The 21,541-nt window shown below is 39.6% G+C and overlaps 2 protein-coding genes across 2 annotated transcripts; one reads left to right on the top strand and one right to left on the bottom strand.

Annotated features, from left to right (window-relative positions):
• Nucleotides 1–1,139: 1,139 nt before the first annotated feature.
• On the bottom strand, nt 1,140–18,237 carry LOC308394530 (cytochrome P450 2J2-like; the record flags this gene model as incomplete). The annotated part of the gene is made up of 9 exons (XM_080878891.1): nt 1,140–1,315; nt 1,666–1,807; nt 7,261–7,448; nt 7,540–7,678; nt 8,562–8,738; nt 14,930–15,090; nt 15,627–15,776; nt 15,862–16,024; nt 18,037–18,237. 9 exons carry the CDS (start codon nt 18,235–18,237, stop codon nt 1,140–1,142), a joined length of 1,497 nt encoding a protein of 498 aa, XP_080735017.1.
• Nucleotides 18,238–18,436: 199 nt separating this feature from the next.
• On the top strand, nt 18,437–20,500 carry LOC308394535 (uncharacterized protein). The gene is made up of 9 exons (XM_080878896.1): nt 18,437–18,458; nt 18,607–18,639; nt 18,736–18,825; nt 19,237–19,308; nt 19,417–19,505; nt 19,618–19,720; nt 19,987–20,089; nt 20,169–20,221; nt 20,328–20,500. Exons 4-9 carry the CDS (start codon nt 19,252–19,254, stop codon nt 20,424–20,426), a joined length of 504 nt encoding a protein of 167 aa, XP_080735022.1. The 5' UTR covers nt 18,437–18,458; nt 18,607–18,639; nt 18,736–18,825; nt 19,237–19,251; the 3' UTR covers nt 20,427–20,500.
• The last annotated feature ends 1,041 nt before the right edge of the window (nt 20,501–21,541 follow it).

Below are 21,541 nucleotides of genomic sequence, written 5' to 3'. Positions count from 1 at the left end.
TACTGTACAGTGTGGAGTGCATAATGTTTAAGTTCCAGTAGTGAAGCTGAGGTGTCTATGAAGTGTTCAGCAGTCTGATGGCCTGATGGAAGAAGCTGTCTCTCAGTCTGCTGGTACGGGACCGGATGCTGCAGAACCTCCTTCCTGATGGAAGCAGTCTGAACAGTTTATGGCTGGGGTGACTGGAGTCCTTGATGATCCTCCCCGCTTTCCTCAGGCAGCGCTTCCTGTAGATGTCTTGGACGGAGGGAAGCTCACCTCCAATTATCCGTTCAGAGCACCGCACTACTCGCTGGAGAGCTTTGCAGTTGTAGGCGGTGCTGTTGACATACCAGGTCCCGGTATCTTTTTCACATAACTGAATGCAAAGGCAGTTCGTTTAAAAAAAGTATCCTTTTCTAATAGCAAATGGGTATTTTTATGAAGTAATTTATTGAGATTGAAATCTCCTTTACACGTGAGATTCAACAACAAAAGCATAAACAAAGTATCAGTAAGAAAAAATAGTTACAAGATGCTGTACTGAATCTCCATAGACAAGGAAGGACAATATGGTGCACTGACCACTAGTTATGCAGGTGAGGAAGGCATCTCACCTGTTTAACTTCTCTCACGGAGAACCATTAAAAAAATTAAGAAGAAGTCCACTAAAAGAAGAGAATTTCAAAAGTCCATCATCTCAAAGATGGACTTGTGTGAAGATTTGCTGGTTTTCTGCTATTATTTTCAGATTTTCATTCTTTTGGTAAGTGATCATTTTAAAAAAGTATTTTATATGTGTAATAATCTCTAAATAAATTATTTACAGGTTCAACAAATCCAATGTGCAGAGAAAATATCATAAGTACGACGTTTTGGTGATTCCCTTGAGAGGTTGTAATGGTCTGTGGATTTTATTGCATCAGGATTATTTTATTTGTGAGTCCATATTTATTCAGAAAAATCATGCAAAATTAAAATACGTTCAATTTCAATTTAAAATATATATTACTTATTAATTACTTACACTAGAGCGCTAGAGATAGACAGAGAGAACAGTAAAGCAGATATTCTTTATGCATTGCATCAAAAACAATAGCAGAAGACAGTCATTGAGAGCGCAGAGAAACAGACATGCTCAGCTGAGGATAACTCGTGCTCTAACGTGGCACAGCACACAGACGATAAGGTTTGGGACCGCGTGTGAAACCCAAAATGAAGTCCAGACTGGGTTTCTCTCCAGCAGGTGCAGACAATGAAAACCTCTGCAGCAGGGAGGTGAAAAACAGGAATAACTCCATCCTGGCCAGCTGCTCCCCAAGACACACACGTTTACCTGAGAATACACAAGACTACATGTTTGAAATACATAATTTACTGGGTTTCCACGCTAATCACAGCTTATAACAGCTATGTATTCATTTAGATCAACAAATAAAGCACAAGAACATTTAAAAGCACACAATTTAATGCAAGGAACAAGCAGCAGAGTATCTGCTAATCTGTATCTACTTCACCACTTTATCACTGTATTGAGTAGTGTAAATATGATTATGCTACAAATAATCAAAATAAAATATTACATATACAAAAAGTTGACCATAAGCAGCAACATGTAGCATTTTTTTAACTTCTGCCTAAAACAGCATTTACCAGAGTTTTAAAGGATTGCAACTGATGACTAACCTGCAGAAAAGGGAATGAAGGCCTCCCTCTTCCTAAATTTTCCATCCTGGTCCAGAAAGTGTTGAGGGTTGAAGGAATGTGGAGTTTCCCACATAGACTCATCATGTAGAACAGAGTGCAATGGAGCCAAGATCTTGGTGCCCTGAAAAATACCATTTGTTCAAATTGCAGGATTTGAACTTCCCGTTGGCTACAGTTCTTTAGCATCAACACTTGGTATTTGAGTATCTGAATATTTGAGTTGTAACTGTTCTTTGCTCTGTTTCCAGAGGTGGGAAGTAACAAAGTAACTTTATTACTGTAACTAGAATTTTCAATTGTATTCTATTCTATTCTATCCTATTCTATTTTATTTATATAGCGCTAAATCACAACAACGGTCGCCTCAAGGCGCGTTTTATTGAACAGTAGATCGTACAATAATAGATACAGAGAAAACCCAACAATCATATGACCCCCTATGAGCAAGCACTTTGGCGACAGTGGGAAGGAAAAACTCCCTTTTAACAGGAAGAAACCTGCGGCAGAACCAGGCTCAGGGAGGGGCGGGGCCATCTGCTGCGACTGGTTGGGGTAAGAGAAGGAAAACAGGATAAAGACATGCTGTGGAAGACAGACAGAGGTTAATAACATGTTTGATTCAATGCAGAGAGGTCTATTAACACATAGTGAGTGAGAAAAGAGACTGGAAAGGAAAAACTCAATGTATCATGGGAATCCCCCATGCCTACGTCTATTGCAACATAACTAAGGGAGGATTCAGGGTCACCTGGTCCAGTTTTCAGGTATCTGTATTTGAAAATTTATTCTTCTGACAACTTTTTACTTTACTCCCTACATTTTTAAACAAATATCTGTACTTTCTACTCCTTACGTGTTCAGAAAATGCTCATTACTTTACGTTCAGAGTTATCATTTATAACGTTTATACTCAGGGTTTAAAGTTGGCCGGAACTTTAATAAGGCAGGTATCCGTATGTTGTGTTGGCGGTACTTCAGCATCTAGCTAGTGCTACAGATAAGGAGGATGCATGAAGCGAGTGTTTTTTAAGTGGCATGCAATTTAAAAATCAATGTTTCTATCAGTCTAAGTAGCCTGAAAAGAAAAGTGTCTGGACTTCTTTAAGTTTCCTGGAAGACGTTTCACCTCGGATGAGAAAAAACCTTCACAGACAGTTTCTATTAGTTCAGCAAACATCAGAAAACACACAAGCTGTTTGTGTGCACTTTGTCGCACAGTGCGTTCATAGCTAAAGGTCAAGTTGATGGATTTCACAGGGAGAGAAGAGAATGAGAGCTAACTTCACTGGGAGATAAAGATTTGGGAAGACAAACTCGACAGGAGAGGAAGAATAGAGGTTAGATTTAAAGCTGAAGACTGCACAGTGACTCTTAAACAAAAAATTTAAAGCTTACATGCAATGTCATTATTTTAACCACATGTTGGAACAGAGCAAACCTAACCTACGAACTCCCTAAATACAGACAGCATATAGACTGCCCCACCAGGGACAACATCATACTGGATCACTGCTACACCACTCTAAAAGATGCCTATCGCTCTGTGCCCCGGGCAGCTTTGGGACACTCTGATCACTGCATGGTCCATCTTATTCCAGTTTATAGGTAAAAACTCAAACGTGCCAAGCCTGTAGTCAAAACTGTGAAGAAGTGGACTAACGCAGCAAAGCAGGAACTGCAGGACTGTTTTGACTCCACTGATTGGACTGTTTTTGAAGCTGCATCTGAGAACCTAGATGAGCTCACGGACCCTGTGACATCATGCATCAGTTTCTGTGAAGACGTGTGTGTGCCAACAAAGACCTTTTGCACATACAACAACAATAAACTCACTCCTTAACTCCAACATCTTTGTAAGGCCAAGGAAGACGCCTACAGAAGTGGTGACAGGGCCCTGTACAAGCAAGCCAGGAACACACTGACCAAGGAGATCAAAGCAGCTAAAAGCATCTACTCCCAGAAGCTGGAAGAACGGCTCTCAGCCAACGACCCTGCGTCAGTGTGGAGGGGCCTGCAGGAAATCACCAGCTACAGACGCCCCCCACCCACTATTGAAGCAAACAAAGACCTGGCCAACGAGTTAAACACTTTCTATTGCAGGTTTGAGACGGACAGACTCCCACGCCCCACCCTCCCCTCCCCAGGGACATTGCTTCAGATATTGACCCCAACACACCTTCCACCTCTCCCCCCTTCACCCTCCCCCTCCCCAATCCAGCCTCAACGACCACCCCCACCCTCCCCAATCAAGACTCAACGACCACCCCCACCCTCCCCAATCCAGACTCAACGACCACCACCGCCCTCTCCAATCCAGACTCAACGACCTCCACCACACCTCTCAACCCTCTTTCCTCCTCCCTGAAACTCAGAATACACACTCAGGATGTGAGCCGACTATTCCAGAAACAGAAGCCCAGGAAAGCCCCCGGACCAGACAGCGTCTCACCCTCCTGCCTCAAAACCTGTGCTGAACAGCTGGCTCCCATCTTTACTCGCATCTTCAACAGATCCCTGGAGCTGTGTGAAGTTCCCTCCTGCTTCAAACGCTCCACCATCATCCCTGTTCCCAAGAAACCCACCATCACAGGACTGAATGACTACAGACCTGTCGCCTTAACGTCTGTGGTCATGAAATCCTTCGAACGACTGGTGTTAGCCCATCTGAAAGACATTACAGGCCACCAGCTGGACCCTATGCAGTTTGCCTACCAGGCAAACAGGTCGGTGGATGATGCAGTGAACATGGGGCTGCATTACATCCTACAACATCTTGACCGCCCAGGAACTTATGCCAGGGTCCTGTTTGTGGACTTTAGTTCGGCTTTTAACACCATTGTGCCTGAACTTCTTTCCTCCAAACTCTCCCAGCTCAATGTGTCACCAGCTACCTGTCAGTGGATCACCAGCTTCCTGACAGACAGAAAGCAACAAGTGAGGCTGGGGGAGATCACCTCTGAAACCTGGTCCCTCAGTATTGGTGCCCCTCAAGGATGTGTCCTCTCACCACTACTGTTCTCCCTCTACACTAACGACTGCACCTCCAAGAACTCGGCTGTCAAACTCCTAAAGTTTGCAGATGACACCACTGTCATTGGCCTCATTCAAGATGGTGATGAGTCTGCATACCGGCAGGAAGTTGAGCGGCTGGTACTCTGGTGCAGTCAGCACAATCTGGAGCTGAACACTCTTAAGACTGTAGAGATGACAGTGGACTTCAGGAGACATCCCTCAACTCTGCTCCCCCTCACCATATCAGACAGCCCTGTGTCAACTGTGAAGACCTTCAAGTTCCTGGGTACAACCATCTTCAAGGACCTGAAGTGGGAGACCAACATCAACTCCATCCTCAAAAAGACCCAGCAGAGGATGTACTTCCTGAGACAACTGGGGAAGTACAGTCTTCCACAGGAGCTGCTGATCCAGTTCTACACTGCGGTCATTGAGTCTGTCCTGTGCTCCTCCATCACAGTCTGGTATGGAGCAGCCACTAAACAGGACAGGAGCAGACTGCAGCGGACTGTACAGGCAGCAGAAAGGATCATCGGCACCCCCCTGCCCCCCATCCAGGATCTGTACCTCTCAAGAACCAGGAAACGGGCAGGGAAAATCATCACAGACCCCTCACACCCTGGACACAGACTTTTTGATCTGCTGCCCTCTGGCAGACGGTACAGAAGCCTGCAGACCAGGACCACCCGACACAGGAACAGTTTCTTTCCCCTCGCCATCTCCCTTCTTAACAGTTGACCTGTCACACTGCTCCCACTGCCAGACTGCAGCTGCACCTTATGTACATTTTGTAGTATTCATTCCACCTCATTCATTTCTGTATTTTATGTATATAAGTTTAGATTCGTTATTTATAGTTGGTTTACACAGCTTTGTGTATGTATGTGTAATGTGTATATATAGACACGTGTGTGTGTGTGTGTGTGTGTGTGTGTGTGTGTGTGTGTGTGTGTGTGTGTGTGTGTGTGTGTGATTTACATTACTGTGCTTGAGAGCCACCATCTACCGGAACCAAATTCCCTGTATGTGTCTGCACATACACTTGGCCAATAAACACGATTCTGATTCTGATTCTGAACTGTGTATGATGTGTTTTGATAAGTTATGTATTTTCATTGTCGTAAAATGTCCTGCAAAACAAACTAACCTATATTAACTTTGTGCTATTCAAATGTTGCATGGAAATACTGGGTAGTTTTTTTCCAGGATAAACAGGTTAGTTTGCATTACAGGGCTGAATTTACAGTAAAGCACTGTGTTGGACTGGTGCACAGTAGCTGTGGTGCTCCTGGTCTGATTTAGGTTACATCAAGTGTAGCAGCGACTTTGCATTTTAGATGATCATGCTTAGATTACTTCACTGAATTTAAACTTTATAGCAACTCTGTATAAAGTGTAGGGGGATAGACATCTGCCAGGATGGATGAAAAAACACATCTACACTTGTTGTGTAATTGTGTAAATCTACAGAGAAGAGCAGGTCAGCTGATCACATCATGTACGCTAAAAACCTCCTGGAGCCATAGCTGGACTGGCCATCAGATCATGCATAGCAGGCATCTGCCCGGTGGGCCAATGGGGAGTTTTTGTTTTTATGGGCTTTTTTGTGTGTGTTTGTTGATTCGGTTTTTTTGTAACAGTATAAACAACGAAAGGTGGTGGATGTTAGGTTTTGTATTGTTGATTGTCATTTATGCTTAGAAATATTTAACCATATACGCTTAGAGGTGTATAATCAATTGTGTAGTGATAGGATGTGTGATCTTTAGCAGGCTACAAAGGCTTGGTGTGAATGCACACCCACATCCTAGGAACATAAGAGAGGTCCTATCTTCTCTTTGTTGATATATGGTATAGCAAACACACGTACATCTCTTTAAGTATAAGAGCCTTTTGTTCAGATGGACCCGCTAGACTCCTGGCACCAGCTTTGGGGAGTCTTCACAGGGTCACATCTTGACCTCACACACACACACACACACACACACACACACACACACACACACACACACACACACACACACACACACACACACACACACAATTCTTTGTTCACATGTATACCTATGTAAGATGTTATATGTTAATGACCCTATGCATATTCATGTAACCACAATAAAAGGAGTGCTATGGGGAACCTGGCTGAGAGTCTGACGGAGGTCAAGTGGTGGAACGACACTTGGCTCCATGCAGGTCTCCCTCATGCATGAGTAACAAGAAGAACTTTGCCTACTTCGTGTCTTGCTTGCTGTGTAATTATATTGTCCTCAACGTTCCAGCGAATAGGTTCAAGCTACAAACCTGTGGACTGGCCAGAAGCTGGCCGATGTGTAAAATGTAAAAATAACTCAGTTGTTTGGTGGTGGCTATGGCGGAGCTTCCACTGAGCTCAGCAGGTGGATGAGGGAAAGGTGGATAATAGTGGAATTGTAAAGTGCTTTGAGTGTCTAGAAAAGCGCTATATAAATGCAATCCATTATTAGTATGTACCTTTGACACATCTGATTATCTCAGAGTTTTTCTTTTTAACTGGCACACATTTGTTACTGGTTGATTGTGTACCTTTGGGATTGAGTACTTATCCAGAGCTGTGTTCTTGTTTGCCATGCGAAGTATGTTAAGTGGGGCAATATTTCCACTTCTCTGGATTTCATGAATAACTGCATCAGTGAATGGCATGTTTTCTCTGTCACTTGTAGACGGCTGTCTGGATGAACCAACCACAGCATCTATCTCAGCTTGGACTTTCTCTGCACACACAGAAAACAGGAAAATAAGTGTTGTGCACAGTTGACTAAGCTCACAAAATATGTATCCCTGATAGATATTACCCTGACACACCTTGTATATCAGGGTAGTGGATCATATATAAAAGTCCCCAATGTAAAGTAGTAGTTGTGGTTTCAGTTCCAGCACCAAACAGGTCCATTGTGCAAGCCATCAAATTTTCGAGATAAAACCCAGAATCTTTATCTTCCTTCTATCAATGATACAAGAGAAAATTGTTATATTTGATTATGTACACAATATAAATACAAACCATCTTATCAAAACGTTTTGTAAAGTAAAGAATAAAAATTTTTAAATTCCCCTCTCGCCCTCATGAAGGTGCAGAGATCTTGGATGTTGTTCCTGGTATCTGCTGGAGCCACTTGCTTTGCTCCGGGGTCACTGCACCGAGTGCACCGTAACAGTGCAAGATCAACAGGACCCTAAGAGCCTTCATCAGGAACTCAACGGGGATGTGGCGAACAACACTAGAGACCAACAGGATCTACCAAGGAGATGCACTGTCCCCACTGATGTTCTGCATAGACCTAAATCCTCTCAGAGAGGTAAGGCTGTCAGAATGGAGGGGATCACACTACCAGAAGGAAACATTGCAGACACTGAGGACAGACCACCCCCTAGGGTGGTTGAGAATGACGGAGCTAAGAACCTGTGGGACTTCCAGATACATACAGACAAAATGGTGATGGTTAACCAACCAGACATAGTAGTTGTAGACAAGCAGGAGAAGATGTAGCAGAAGACGTACTGATAAACGTACCAATGACAGTAACATCTCAAAGAATGAACACGAAATACTGGAGAAGTGCCAGGGGCTCAGAGAAGAGCTGAAGAAGGTGGAGAGTGAAGGTAACAGTGGTCCCAGTGGTAATCGGAGCACTAGGTGCAGTGACTCCCAAGTTAGGTGAATGGCTCCAGCAGATCCCTCTGTCCAGAAGAGTTAGAGTTAGAACCCTTAAGCTCCCAGCCCTCTGGTAGAGGACCTGAGCTTGAAGGATAGACTACTTGCAGAGGCGAGAGGGGAATTAATTTTTTTCATAAAAGCAAATCGAGATAGACATGAAAACACTAACCTCTCCCATTTCTTTGAGAAAGGAGTCAATGTAGTCTCTTGGTGATGAAGGGTCAAAGTTTTCCTGGTGTTCTTTGATCCTAGTTTCTACAAATTCAACTAATTTCTTTGTCAAGATAAATATCATCTGGTGTGATCCAGGCAGCCACTTCATCAGCCAGGGTATTGTATTGTACATCTGCAGAGCAGGAAGACAGTAACCAGATTATCTAATTGACTGGCCGTATTAACATAAGCAATAATAAAGATCATTATTACTGTGTGTTCATGAATTTTAGGTTTGAAACCTGCAGCTGTATCATTGCAAGAACGGCCCTCCCAGTATGAACCCGAGTGGCATTTTGTTATTGGAATTCTGGTCTACTCTCTTTATAAGAGCTTAAATGCTTTTTTTAAAATAACTTTTTTTAAGCGTCTCCCAACGCAATTCTTGGCATATTTTGGTTCCTGCAACTGGTCCATCGGGTTATTGTCTCCCCAGATCAACTTCTCTTGTGCTTTTGGAAATCAGTTTTCATTTTTCCTATTTGTGTTTTCCTTTTTCCTGTTTCCGTTGTGCTTTGTTTGCTTTTGCAGCCTTTTTGTTATTGCTGGTGTTTTCTTAAGTTGCAGTCCGTTTGGCCTCTCAGGGCCACCATATTAATGTAATAACTTAAAGGTGGGATAATTATTTAGTTGAATTAGTTTATGTATAGGTAATTAGGTAGGTCATTTGTTTGTTTTCATATTAAGTGTGTTTATTATTGGATGGCACCTCTATACAGGGCACAAGTTGGGCATGCACCAAAACAAAACAAAACAAAGAAAACAAAAGGGCAATTTAGTTAAGAGTGAAGTCACACAGCTTTGTGACCTGTCCGTCTCTCTTCATTTTTAAAATGGTTCGAACATTTTAGTGTGAAACATATCACTGCCACAATGTTTGTAAACAGCTCGGTGTCAAAGTAAAAAAGGCTCAATGAAGTTTATTAAAAAGTCTTTTTGTATGGAGCGCCAGGACTGCCACAATGAATTAATTAAATACAGCATTAAATATTTAATTAAATGTGGCAATAATTAATTAAAATTGGAATTAATTAATTAAATAAATAGTTATGACACATTTAATTAATTATTGACACATTTAATTAATTATTTAATGATATATTTATTTTTTTCATTTTGGCAGTCCTGGCGCCTGGCTCTCATCTTGAAATAATTTTATCTGCTACACTTTTAACAGTGTTTTAGCCGCGAATGTCGCGCCATATGTCTGGTCAGGTTGTCAACATAGAACATGTTTTCAAAAGTGCTCAGATGTTTTCAGAGATTTCACTAGCTCTGCTAACAATTAGCATGCAGAGTGCACCCAGGGGGTTACGTTAACCGGTTTGTTTACATATTCCACTCTCCGTGTTCCACATGTTGCATTCGCAGATTCTCATTTTCACCGAACGATCGTCTCTTTCCGCCTGGTCTTGTGTCTCTGTGCTTGTGTAACATAAAGAACGAGCTGACATTTTTCTCACGAAACCAGCGATCAGCTCAACAGACCCTCAGTTTACCTGCATGCATCCTCCTCCTCACCTGTCAGCTGTTTAACACCTGCTGCTAATTCAAGAAACACGCCTACGTTACCTGGTGATAGTCACAGTTTAACTGGGCAGCCGGTGCTCGATATAAAGCAATGTCAGCGCATTTTTCTGCACAAGATAAGTAAATATAGTGTTTTCCCCGAGCGCAGAGCTGCTGGAGCTTGTTTCCTTACAGAGCACTTTATAGGCGAACAGCTTTATCAGCGGCTGATGTCCAATCACCGGCACACAGCTTTGAAACCTCAGCTGAGTTTTAGCTCTCAGTGGTTAAACGCTGGACTTCATTCACTCAGGTTCTGTCTGTCGGGTCACGTTTACTTCGCTGTTTTATTTACAACTGAGCAAATCGGTTTGGCTGAGGTTAAAGTTACGTTTCATAACTGCATAGTTTCACAGACGTTTAATGGTTCACTGGCACATGTGTTAGACTGAACTATCATCTAAATATCATCTGTTTTTTAATAGTTATTCAACTGTATTCTAAGCACCAGCTGTCTGTTAGAATGTGATTTTTTCTCTCTCTCTGTTGGCAGAGGTATAAAAATGCGCAGGAAAATCTGACGTGCATGGCAAACTTCACCGACGATATTTAGGGAGGAATAAACACACATCAAACATAAATGAACCATTTGCCTGTCTCCATAATTGAGATCATTTTCTCTTTATATGTCAACACTCTCTCTCTCTCTTTTTTTTTTTTCTTCTGCTTTTTCGGTCATGTTATGTTTACCTGTCAAAGGCTTGTTACAAACTATGAAACGCATCGTGCAGACTTCTGGATGTTAGAAGAAAACTAATACTGCTCATGAAGGAGACTAAAGGCAGGAAGGTGTCCTTTAAAACTTAACATGTTAATAGGACCTCCCTATTTATATCACAGTTTATGATATAGCACATGTATTTCAGTAATAGCCTACTGATTTCAGTGTAGTGGTGAACAGTCACACAGCTCACGTGGGCGTTATCTGTGATACTCCTTAACTATAATTTATCCAAGTTAACTTAACCATTCAGACAGTTCTTTTGCAATGAAAAACATAAACACCCATGCTGCCGGTAGGTTTCCTCAGTGCCAGCTGTTAACATTATAGCTGCTTATGCAGTAACCATGGTAACCACGGACTCTGAGCGGCTGGATCGACGGAAGTCAGACAACAATTTTACACGTATGATCTTAAAACAGGACACAGCCACTATACGTGCTGGCCTCATATCAAATGTGAAGGCAGACTGAGTCTATGTTTGACGTTTGTTTATATCTAATCTTCCTTTTGAAACATTTAAGCAGCAGCGAGTCTGCAGCTGAAGGAATACAAACTCAAATTGTCGGAACAGGTTTGCTCGTTTCTTGGATTCATTTGGTGATTTATTAAATGTATAATTGTTATTCTAATCTGCTGCTGAGTCTCTTACACTTTTCTTTATGCTGTATATTTTCACGCCTCTGGAATAGTTGGCAGTTAGATAGTCAGCTGAGAAACTCTGTGCTAACTCATGGAGCTGAGGATATCGTGGATATGCTGACCTCGCTCCGTGGTGTACAGGGCCGTTTACCCTCATGATAAATATATTCACAATAAAAATATTAGCCGAACATCATGAAGTCTGTATGTGTTTCATAGTGTCGAACAACCTTTGTACAGTTAAAGCCAGCAGTTACTACATGACAGAAACACCAACGTTATCTCTTTTAAGCGTTTATACACAGGTCACGCTGATTACTGAACAAAAACCCAAAGATCAGATGTTAAACAGATTTATTTGCTCTCTCTCCTCCTTAAACATGTTTTTAATGTTAGTTATAATTCAGAATTGGCGACTGAAACGCGTAGGACACATAAGAACATCAGGAAATAAAACACCGATAAATATAACCTCAGTAAAAGAAGTCAGCGGGGGTTACTACAGCTGTGTACCGGGGCCTGCGCTTTGTCGGTGGGATTGCTTGCGAGGCGAGCGGGTCTATCCCACGCTTTGCCGTGAGACTGGGCAGACATCTCCGAAATCATCGAAGCACTTTTGCAAAGAGGCTTTATCTTGACAAACCGACCAGACACATGAAGATTAAACCACTACATTCTCGGCTAAAAAAATATTAAAACGGTATTTGGTGACAAACAAACAGGGTTTTTCAAAGTTCAGTTCTGTTAGCTTCCACATGCCGGTTGTTGTGTGCTAGAAACAATGGCCACCAGGCCAAAGCAATGGTTTTGACTCGATCAGCGTTAACCCCGCCCCCTGAGTTTGATGGGTGAGGCTGACAGATAAAATTATTTCAAGATGAGAGCCAGGCTCTTAGCTCTTACTGGGACAGTGGCGCAGCTGCCCCTCTGTGGGTCTTCCTTGGTCTCTTGTGTTCTGGGGGCCTCTGGATGTCTGGAGTTTTGATCTCCTCCATACCTGCTTGATACCATAAAGGACAGGGCTGTGGCTCCCCACACTCCCTAGCAGATCTTTACATGGAGAAACCTTTGGAATGCAAGCATGCTGATCCACACAGGTATGCACACAGGTGTACACATGGATATTCACAGACGCGGACTACAGCTTTCTTGGCTGCTGCCTCAAAGCACACTGTGCATTGTCTATCTTGAGTGTTGCACAATATCGTTTATTATGGGCGATGGTGGCTCAAGAGTTGGGAGTTCGCCTTGTAATCGGAAGGTTGCCGGTTCGAGCCCCGGCTTGGACAGTCTCGGTCGTTGTGTCCTTGGGCAAGACACTTCACCCGTTGCCTACTGGTGGTGGTCAGAGGGCCCGGTGGCGCCAGTGTCCGGCAGCCTCGCCTCTGTCAGTGCGCCCCAGGGTGGCTGTGGCTACATTGTAGCTTGCCATCACCAGTGTGTGAATGTGTGTGTGAATGGGTGGATGACAGGTTGTGTAAAGCGCTTTGGGGTCCTTAGGGACTAGAAAAGCGCTATACAAATACAGGCCATTTACCATTTAGTAACTATTGATATCTATGGCTAGCTAGTTTATTGTGATGGTGCTTTTTTTTTCTATTATTATGTTGCTCTTTGTTGTTTGCTGTCTCCTCTGGGGTTTTTTTCTCCATACAGGTGACCCAGGAGGTTTTTTTTGTTTTTTTTGTTTTTTTTCTCTCTTCCCCCCCTTCTCACCGTCTCTTCTCCCCTTTGGTTTTCTTTCATTCTTTCCCCCTGTCCTATCCCACAGTTATGTCTGTCCCGTTTGCAACTGAAAATAAAATAAATTCATAATTATAATAAAGGTCAATCAAATGGACCAATATGGCAAGGCCATGATGATCCACTTGGTAAAATAAATCCGCTTGGCATCTTTCTTGGCCTCAAGACAACAATTCTGATGGCTATAGATCCAAACGGGACACAAAAAAAAAAAAAAAAAAGATGAGAGCCAGGCGCCAGGACTGCCAAAATGAAATAAATAAATATATCATTAAATAATTAATTAAATGTGTCAATAATTAATTAATTACATGTGTCATAACTATTTATTTAATTAATTAATTCCAATTTTAATTAATTATTGACACATTTAATTAATTATTTAATGGTGCATTTAATTAATTCATTATGGCAGTCCTGGCGTTCCATAGGCGCCAGGACTGCCAAAATGAAATAAATAAATATATCATTAAATAATTAATTAAATGTGTCAATAATTACGGAGCCCCGCAGGGGACATGGGAGAAAAAAAAATTAAGACGGACTTTTGCGAGATCTCGCAAAACAAACTCGGGATCTCGTAAAAGTATTGCGAGATCTCGCAAAAGTTTTAGCCGCATTCTTCGGAGACCGCCAGCTCGAAGCCGACTGGGAGGTCGAGGCACGATGTGCCGGGAAAGCGGTGTTCCTCCCGGCTGTAGTAGGTCTAGACCTCTCGTTAGCTTCGAGCTAGTGGGTGTCAGATCTCCAAAAATGTCGGAGCACTTTTGCAAATATGTGATGTCTTGTAAACCGAGCAGGTATCTGACATTTACACAACTACATTCACGCCTCAAAATATCTTAAAAGTGTATTTTGTGACCCAGAAAGAGTAATATTACAACTAAGTAGCTGCCGCCATTGTTGGAATTCAACTTTCGCGAGAAAGTTTTGAGAGATCCCGAGTTAGTTTTGTGAGATCTTGCAAATGTTTTGCGAGATCTCGCAAAAGTCCGTCTTAATTTTTTTTCTCCCATGTCCCCTAATTAATTAAATGTGTCAATAATTAATTAAAATGTGAAATACATAAATAATTAATTAAATGTGTCAATAATTAATTAATTACATGTGTCATAACTATTTATTTAATTAATTAATTCCAATTTTAATTAATTATTGCCACATTTAATTAATTATTTAATGGTGTATTTAATTAATTCATTATGGCAGTCCTGGCGCTCCATATTTTTGAGCTGTTTGTGTGGAAGTATGAATTAATAAGGCTAGAAGTCAGGGGTGTCAAGCTAAGGCTTCATTCATTAGGATTTACACTCATCATCACGGTGTGATTGGTTTTATAATAGCAACAAGCAGCTCTGCTTAAACTGTTGCCCTTACTGTATCTAACCAGGAAATGTTAGAAAATGAATGGGTGAATTGGTTCTGTTTGGCTTTTACAGGCGATGGGTAAATCTGATACTGCTGTGTTGTAGATCCACATTCAGTAAATAATCCTTTCTGGAGTGTATTTCACTTGTAATGCACAGTGGTGAAAAACCGCCAAGTGGACATCACAGCAGATAGATATGAAAATTGATTAAGCACACATTTACATCCAAGCCTGAGACTGTAACTAGAAGTACATGAATGTGTGAATAACATGCACTCACCCGTACTGTCAAATTTCCATGTAATCGAACAACGTCATTCATTGTCTGGAGAATATACTGGAATTGCTTGTCAGTGTACTCAAATCGATTGCCGAACACCAAACAGCAGATGATGTTTGAGACTGCATTATTAATCAGGTTCTTAGCATTAAAGGGTCTGCCTGCAAAATGAGGAGAAAAAACACATTCATGAAATTAAAAAAATTAATTAATTAAATTAAAATTCAAATACATAGTTGGGAACAAAGGGGACCTTGAAAATTGCAAGTGAAATGCACCTCCAACTCTTACCCAAGGGTGTCAAATAGACTTTGGTGTAAAGGATTAGGGAAATGTCCCGAGTGTTTCAGAACATTTCAGCAAATAATTGTGAATCTTAACAAAGAATTGGAGCTATATCAATGAAACTAAAATCAAATGAACAGGATATAATGCATGTCAACAAGTGGAGAAACAGAGTGGGTGCTGTTTTTAATGTTTGGCCTCTGATTAGAACTCCTTGTTAAAGCATAAATCAGGTGATGAGCTACAGGTAAAGAAAAGTGGGACAATTATTAAAGAAACCTTTTAGGCCATGTGCTTTAGTACTGTGAACCTTATAAACATGTCAGCAATGGTGAATTATATTTAAATTTTATAAACACACATACTAAACATAGATAACATGTAACTATATTGTTTTTTTTTTTCTTTGTGCCTTGCTGATCTGTGAAAGCCTCTGTGAGATACTGGCACTCCTGCTGGATGGATGACTCCAGGGTCGTCTTCTCCAGACCAAAGTTCCTGAATGTGTGAAGAACAAATCTCGTCTGTTGCTTCCAGGGATAACCATTTGACATCACAAGACCTTTTGGAAATAAAAATTAAATTAGACCTGATGTGATCAGTTCAACCAAGTTTTTGGAATTTTGGAGGGAAAATGCCAACACTACCTTTATTCCCAATAATTGATTCAAATATGGGTATAATTGGGCGATCCACGAAGTCTTCTCCTTGGTGAACCAGGGCTTCTTTCACAAGTTTGTAGCCATGAACGACCACAATCCTACCACCAAAGAGTCGAAGGCTGAAAATGTTTCCATATTTCTCTGCAAACTGAACACAGACAGTATATTGTTGTTTTTGGAGCAAGATACATTCTGAGGAGGCTATATATAATAATAATAATAATAATAATAATGATAATAATAATCAAGGTCACCTTACAATAACACGTGAACAATACCATAAAAAAACATTAAAAAATATATGTATATATAATAAACATGGTAAAATAAAATTTCGACATAAACAGTCATAAACGTATGAAGGCAAGTATAAAAACTGAGCAGGTAAAAATGGACTAAGACAGATCAGGTGTATGCAATTCTAAATAGATGAGTTTTGAGACGTGATTTAAAAGTGGTGAGACAGTGTGTGGTCCGGAGAACAAGTGGAAGTGCATTCCAAAGTCTTGGGGCAAAACAGCTAAAGGCTCTGAGTCCAATGGTAGTCAGGTGAGCAGGTGGAACTGACAGAAGGGAAGCTGAAGAAGAGCGGGGTGTACGGGGGTGAGTATGTATGGAGAAGATCGGATAGATATGGAGGAGCTAGGTTATGAAGCGCTTTGTAAGTGAGAAGCAGGATCTTGAAATTGACACGGAGGTGAATTGGAAGCCAATGGAGCTGTTTAAGAACAGGTGTTATATGTTCAGTGGATCTAGTTCTGGAAATAATACAAGCAGCTGTATTTTGAACTAACTGCAATTTATGGAGGGATTTATGAGGTAGACCATAGAGAAGAGAATTACAGTAATCTAAACGAGATGTGACAAGAGCATTGACAAGTATGGTGGTACTGTGTGGAGTGAGTGAGGGACGAAGGCGGTTATTATTACGGAGATGAAAGTAGGAGTAGTATATATTATATATATTCATATTTTGCAATTTATATAAGAAAAGGTTTTTGTTGTTTTTTACTTAATATCAGAACTGCTGTAAGCTAGTAGGCCACAGTTAATTTCTTCTGAGATTAATAAAATATCCTTATTCTGCATTCAGCAGAGTGGGGAATTCAGAACAGCTTTGGCATTAAGACAAGTTCCTATAGTTATGAAAATGTCACTATATCAGGTGTTAGCCTACCTGTAATGAGGCCGTTAAGTTAATATTCAGTTAAATAGCTAAACTTGTGAGCAATAAATACCAGTTCAGTGAAGGGTTCAATGAACCTCTTAGGTTTATTGAACCCTTCACTTTACCCTCATGGGCACGGGAGGAAGCTAAATGCAATACAAATACAAAGTATTTCTCAATCATTTCACTTCTCAGTAGAATTTTAGTAAAAAACAAACAAACAAACAAACAAACAAACAAACAAACAAACAAAAAACTAAGATAAAAAGTAAATAACAATTTCCAAGCAAGAAAATGATAATGATAATTTTTTTTTGGTTAAACCAACAGTCCAAACCTCAAAGAAAGAGACTAAAAAACTATTAAAGATTATTGCCCATTGACGTAAATGTACAATTATTCCATTTATTTAAATGGACTAATTCAGTTTCATTTCTAATGCAGGATATACTGGTGTACATTTGATTTAAAAAGTTTGCTAAATATAGAATAGAATAGAATTCAACTTCATTGTCATTGCAAATACACATGTACAGAGCAACGAAATGCAGTTTGCACCCATCCAGATATATATATATATATATATATATATATATATATATATATATATATATATATATATATATATATATATATATATATATATATATATATATATATATATATATATATATATATATATATATATGTATATATATACACATGCATACACACACACAGTATATATCCTTAAACATGATACAGTTCCTTCAAGCCTCATGCTAGCTAAATAATGACTCTGTCTACTTTGGTGTAAATTATGCCTCCTTGCACTCCAGTGATTCATTTCACATGTTTGTTTCCTTTCACATTATTTTTCTGCTTTTATTATTAGTCAGTGAGCTGCAGGTGAAATCTGTATGGTTGAAAGAAGGGTTTTTTTTTTTTCAATTTCAAATGTTTTTTAATTTTATTATAATATAATAACTTTTTATTTAGGAATGGACTCATACCTCTGTTAACTGCAGGTGGAGTCTGGTAGATTGGATACGATGAAGGTCACCAATGAAAGGAAGAGCCCGGGGTCCAGGAGGAAAGTTTTTTGGCACTCTGTTCTTCAGAAAATCTGTCAACAGTAGAGAAACAGTCAAAAATATTAAAATAATTTTGCCATCTATCCACTCCAAGCCGAGAAGATTGTATATCAACTCCATATCTTCTCTTCATCTGTCCTGCTACAAGTGAACAGAGGACAAACACAATCAGTTAAACACCACTGCAAGGGCGTAGATTTGGCATGGACGGAAGGGACGTGTCCCTACCAACATCGAGCGATTATTGAATTGTCCCCACCAATAATTTGATCTCTTCGAGTAAAGAAAAACAACCCGATAGTTTGAAATCCATGTTTGACCAGACAAACATTTCAGATGAGGTACCTCTTGACATAAAAATCCTTTTATGTTGTCATAAAACTAATGTTAAATTCTGCTTTAAATACACTTTATTGTACAATTTACTTAATGAATCGTATTCCTTAGTTCTGTTTTTATTTATATGTATTTATTTATTTGTTTTATAAGGTAATAGATGGCCTAATCTATTTGCAGTGTGAGGTATGTTGAAAAGCTTGTTTGATCATAATGACATAGCATGTTTACGTTTTTTGTAATGTATTTGAAAACATAGGTGTATTTATGTTATTTTTATAGAATTTCCCTCACATTTATCCAATACCAAGCCAAATCACTGGAAAAATTTTGGATGGGTCCACAAGAGCACAAAGTGCATACTTTTTGAAGGTATGACTTGGACTGTGGTAACTATGTTCTTATCACAAAGGGTTTATAAGTTGCCACTATAAACAAACAGCATTTTCCAAAATTGAAGCCTTGTCAGAAGAACCTGAAAAATACCTTTCTGAAACCTTTTCTGTGTAAAGACTTGCTCAAAAGCAATGCACACAGATTAAAACATTTCTGTCTTGGCCAACTGATAAAGAACACCAAAAATTGAGTGGTGCGTGTTGAGTCTGTGGTCTTGATTTGTTTTGTACACACTATAGAAATTAATTAATGTAAACAAAAAATGACACTTTCTATATGTTTGTGTATCTGCAGAATTAATTACAAGTCTCACCTGACAAGATTTCGCAGTTTTGCAGTGTCATTCTTGACAGAAAAACATACTTGTCACATTCTTTTTATTTCCAGAAAAACATCTTTCAGATGTATGAGAAATTGATTGGAGCCTGTCTGGAAAACGGCAGCCACTGGACCTTGTTTGTAAGTTGCACAGATTTTGCACTCTCTCTAGTGCATGATACTTTTCAGTGTCCCTCATTAGGAAAGCTCAAGGCCCAAGCCTACCATATCCATCTTTTTACAAAACAGTTTTGTGACATACCCAAGAGGACCATAGTCTATATGAATTCATTTGGCGAGTCGGAGGTCAGAAAAAGTGCGGTGTTGAAAAACTGGAGGTAATTAATTAACATATTTAACATAACATATTTAATTTAATTGAAATCATTACCGAACGTGGTTATTGATTTCTCTATATGCTTTTTATTTGTAATAACTGCGATCTCTCAGCTCATTTGCTTCAGCAAGAGGCTGCACTGGAGAGTGGACCTTGTCACATGTGAGCCACCCACATCAACAGGATGGGAACTCATGTGGAGTGCATGTCATAATGGTACTGAAAACTATAGCTTTAACCTATATAAGTAATGTTTACATTGTTGCCTATTCAGTTTTTAAAGCCTTAGAGGCAGGATGGTAAAATCTCAATTTTTTTTGTAGATTGAACCATTTCAGCAGTAATGCTTTGCTTTGGTTGCTCTGTTTTTTTTTTTTCTCGGGGGGGGGGGGGGGGGGGGGGGTTAAAAAAAAACAAAACATTTCTTTGTTAATCTAATTCTTTTTGTTCTTTTTTTTTTTTTCTTCTTTGTCAATTATTAGTTTGCCCAATCTCTCATTGACGGTAAAACACAAGTGGAGGAGTACAACACTGAAATCACAAAGCTCAGGTCCCGACTTTGCCACTACTTATTTTCCTCAATAGGTAAAGATAAAATTAGCTGCCTTCTTTTTCTCTAACATTGGAAAATGTAACTTGTACTTAAACAAATTATATTTTGCAGATCGAACTAGGAAGTGCAGTCAGTGCTGGTGTGTGATTGCAGCCAAAGACCGGGTACACTATGACATGTCCTTAGCCATATAGATTGTTTATATAATGGACTTTGTTCATTTGTTTTTTGTTTGTTTATTTCTTCTTCTTTTTTTTTTTTAATTCACAGGTGCAGTGCCAGAAATGTGGTGCATACAAGCACATGCGTTGTTCAAAGTCTGTTTGTGGCATCTGTATCTTCTGTGAGAGTAAGTCACAATATAACTAAACAATGTCCAAAAATGTTTAAAGTGAAATCTTTTTTTCGTAATTTTGCCTTTGCACACCAGGACTGTGTAATTAAAGTGGACGTTTCAAGATCCAGTTTTTACACAAAACTATTTTAGACATAACTGTGTCGTATTGTGGGGATTTCTCTTCACAATTAAATTGATATAGTGCTGTTTATTACGGAAGCGTAGAGCTGCCACCCAGGCCAAAGGAAAAAAAAAGTGTATCACGTTATAACGTGAAAGGTTTATTGTTCTAACAAGATACTTTTCCTGTTTGTACAATATACTATCATGTTTGTACAATATACTTTTCACGTTTGAACAACATAATATCACGTTATTACAATATACATAATTATCACGTTCGTACAATATAGGATCACGTTCGTACAATATAAATATTATATTATACGAACGTGATAATTATGTATATTGTAATAACGTGATATTATGTTGTTCAAACTGTAATGTCCACAGTTTATTTGTTTATTTATTTGTTTGAATTCAACATATTTTATTAAAGTAATTGAGCTTGAACACAGAAAAAACTGAATCAAATAATCATAAAATCAAATCACTTGCACTATACTGAAGTCTAATCTACTCTGAGCTAATGCCGGTTTCCAACACTAATGATCGGGTGAAGGAGAGAGATGAGGGTGTGCACGGCCACTGGTGCTCTTATCCCTGTTCTTTGTGATACAATCCAACAGGAAAGCAGTCAAACCCTTGGACATTAGCCAAGTTAACGTTCACAAATATATACACACAGAGGAACTCTGAGCCCCAATGTCAGCATTAGCACAAACATGCCACTTCATACCAAATCTCAGTGTGAGGTCAGGTGTTAGTCTCATTCCATTATTCTGGCTATATTTTCTTACTCATCATTACTATTAAACTTATACTTAAGACTAACTATTAACAAAATCACACCCCAATAACTCTGTTATTACACTTTGTATTTAATCATAAAAAGGCTGGATGTTGAAACCTTTTACTTCTATTTTGTATGAGCCGGGGGTTCTCAACAGCTGATACTCTATGTCCAAAAAGTGACAGGTATCGTTTTATGGAGCAAAAAACTTAAGAGCGCATATTTTATAAATAA

The sequence above is a fragment of the Rhamphochromis sp. 'chilingali' genome, assembly GCF_963969265.1.
Source record: "Rhamphochromis sp. 'chilingali' genome assembly, chromosome: 3".
In the NCBI taxonomy this organism is placed as follows: domain Eukaryota; kingdom Metazoa; phylum Chordata; class Actinopteri; order Cichliformes; family Cichlidae; genus Rhamphochromis; species Rhamphochromis sp. 'chilingali'.
The sequence above is the reverse complement of the archived record's forward strand: the minus strand, read 5'-3'. Positions and strand labels throughout refer to the sequence as shown.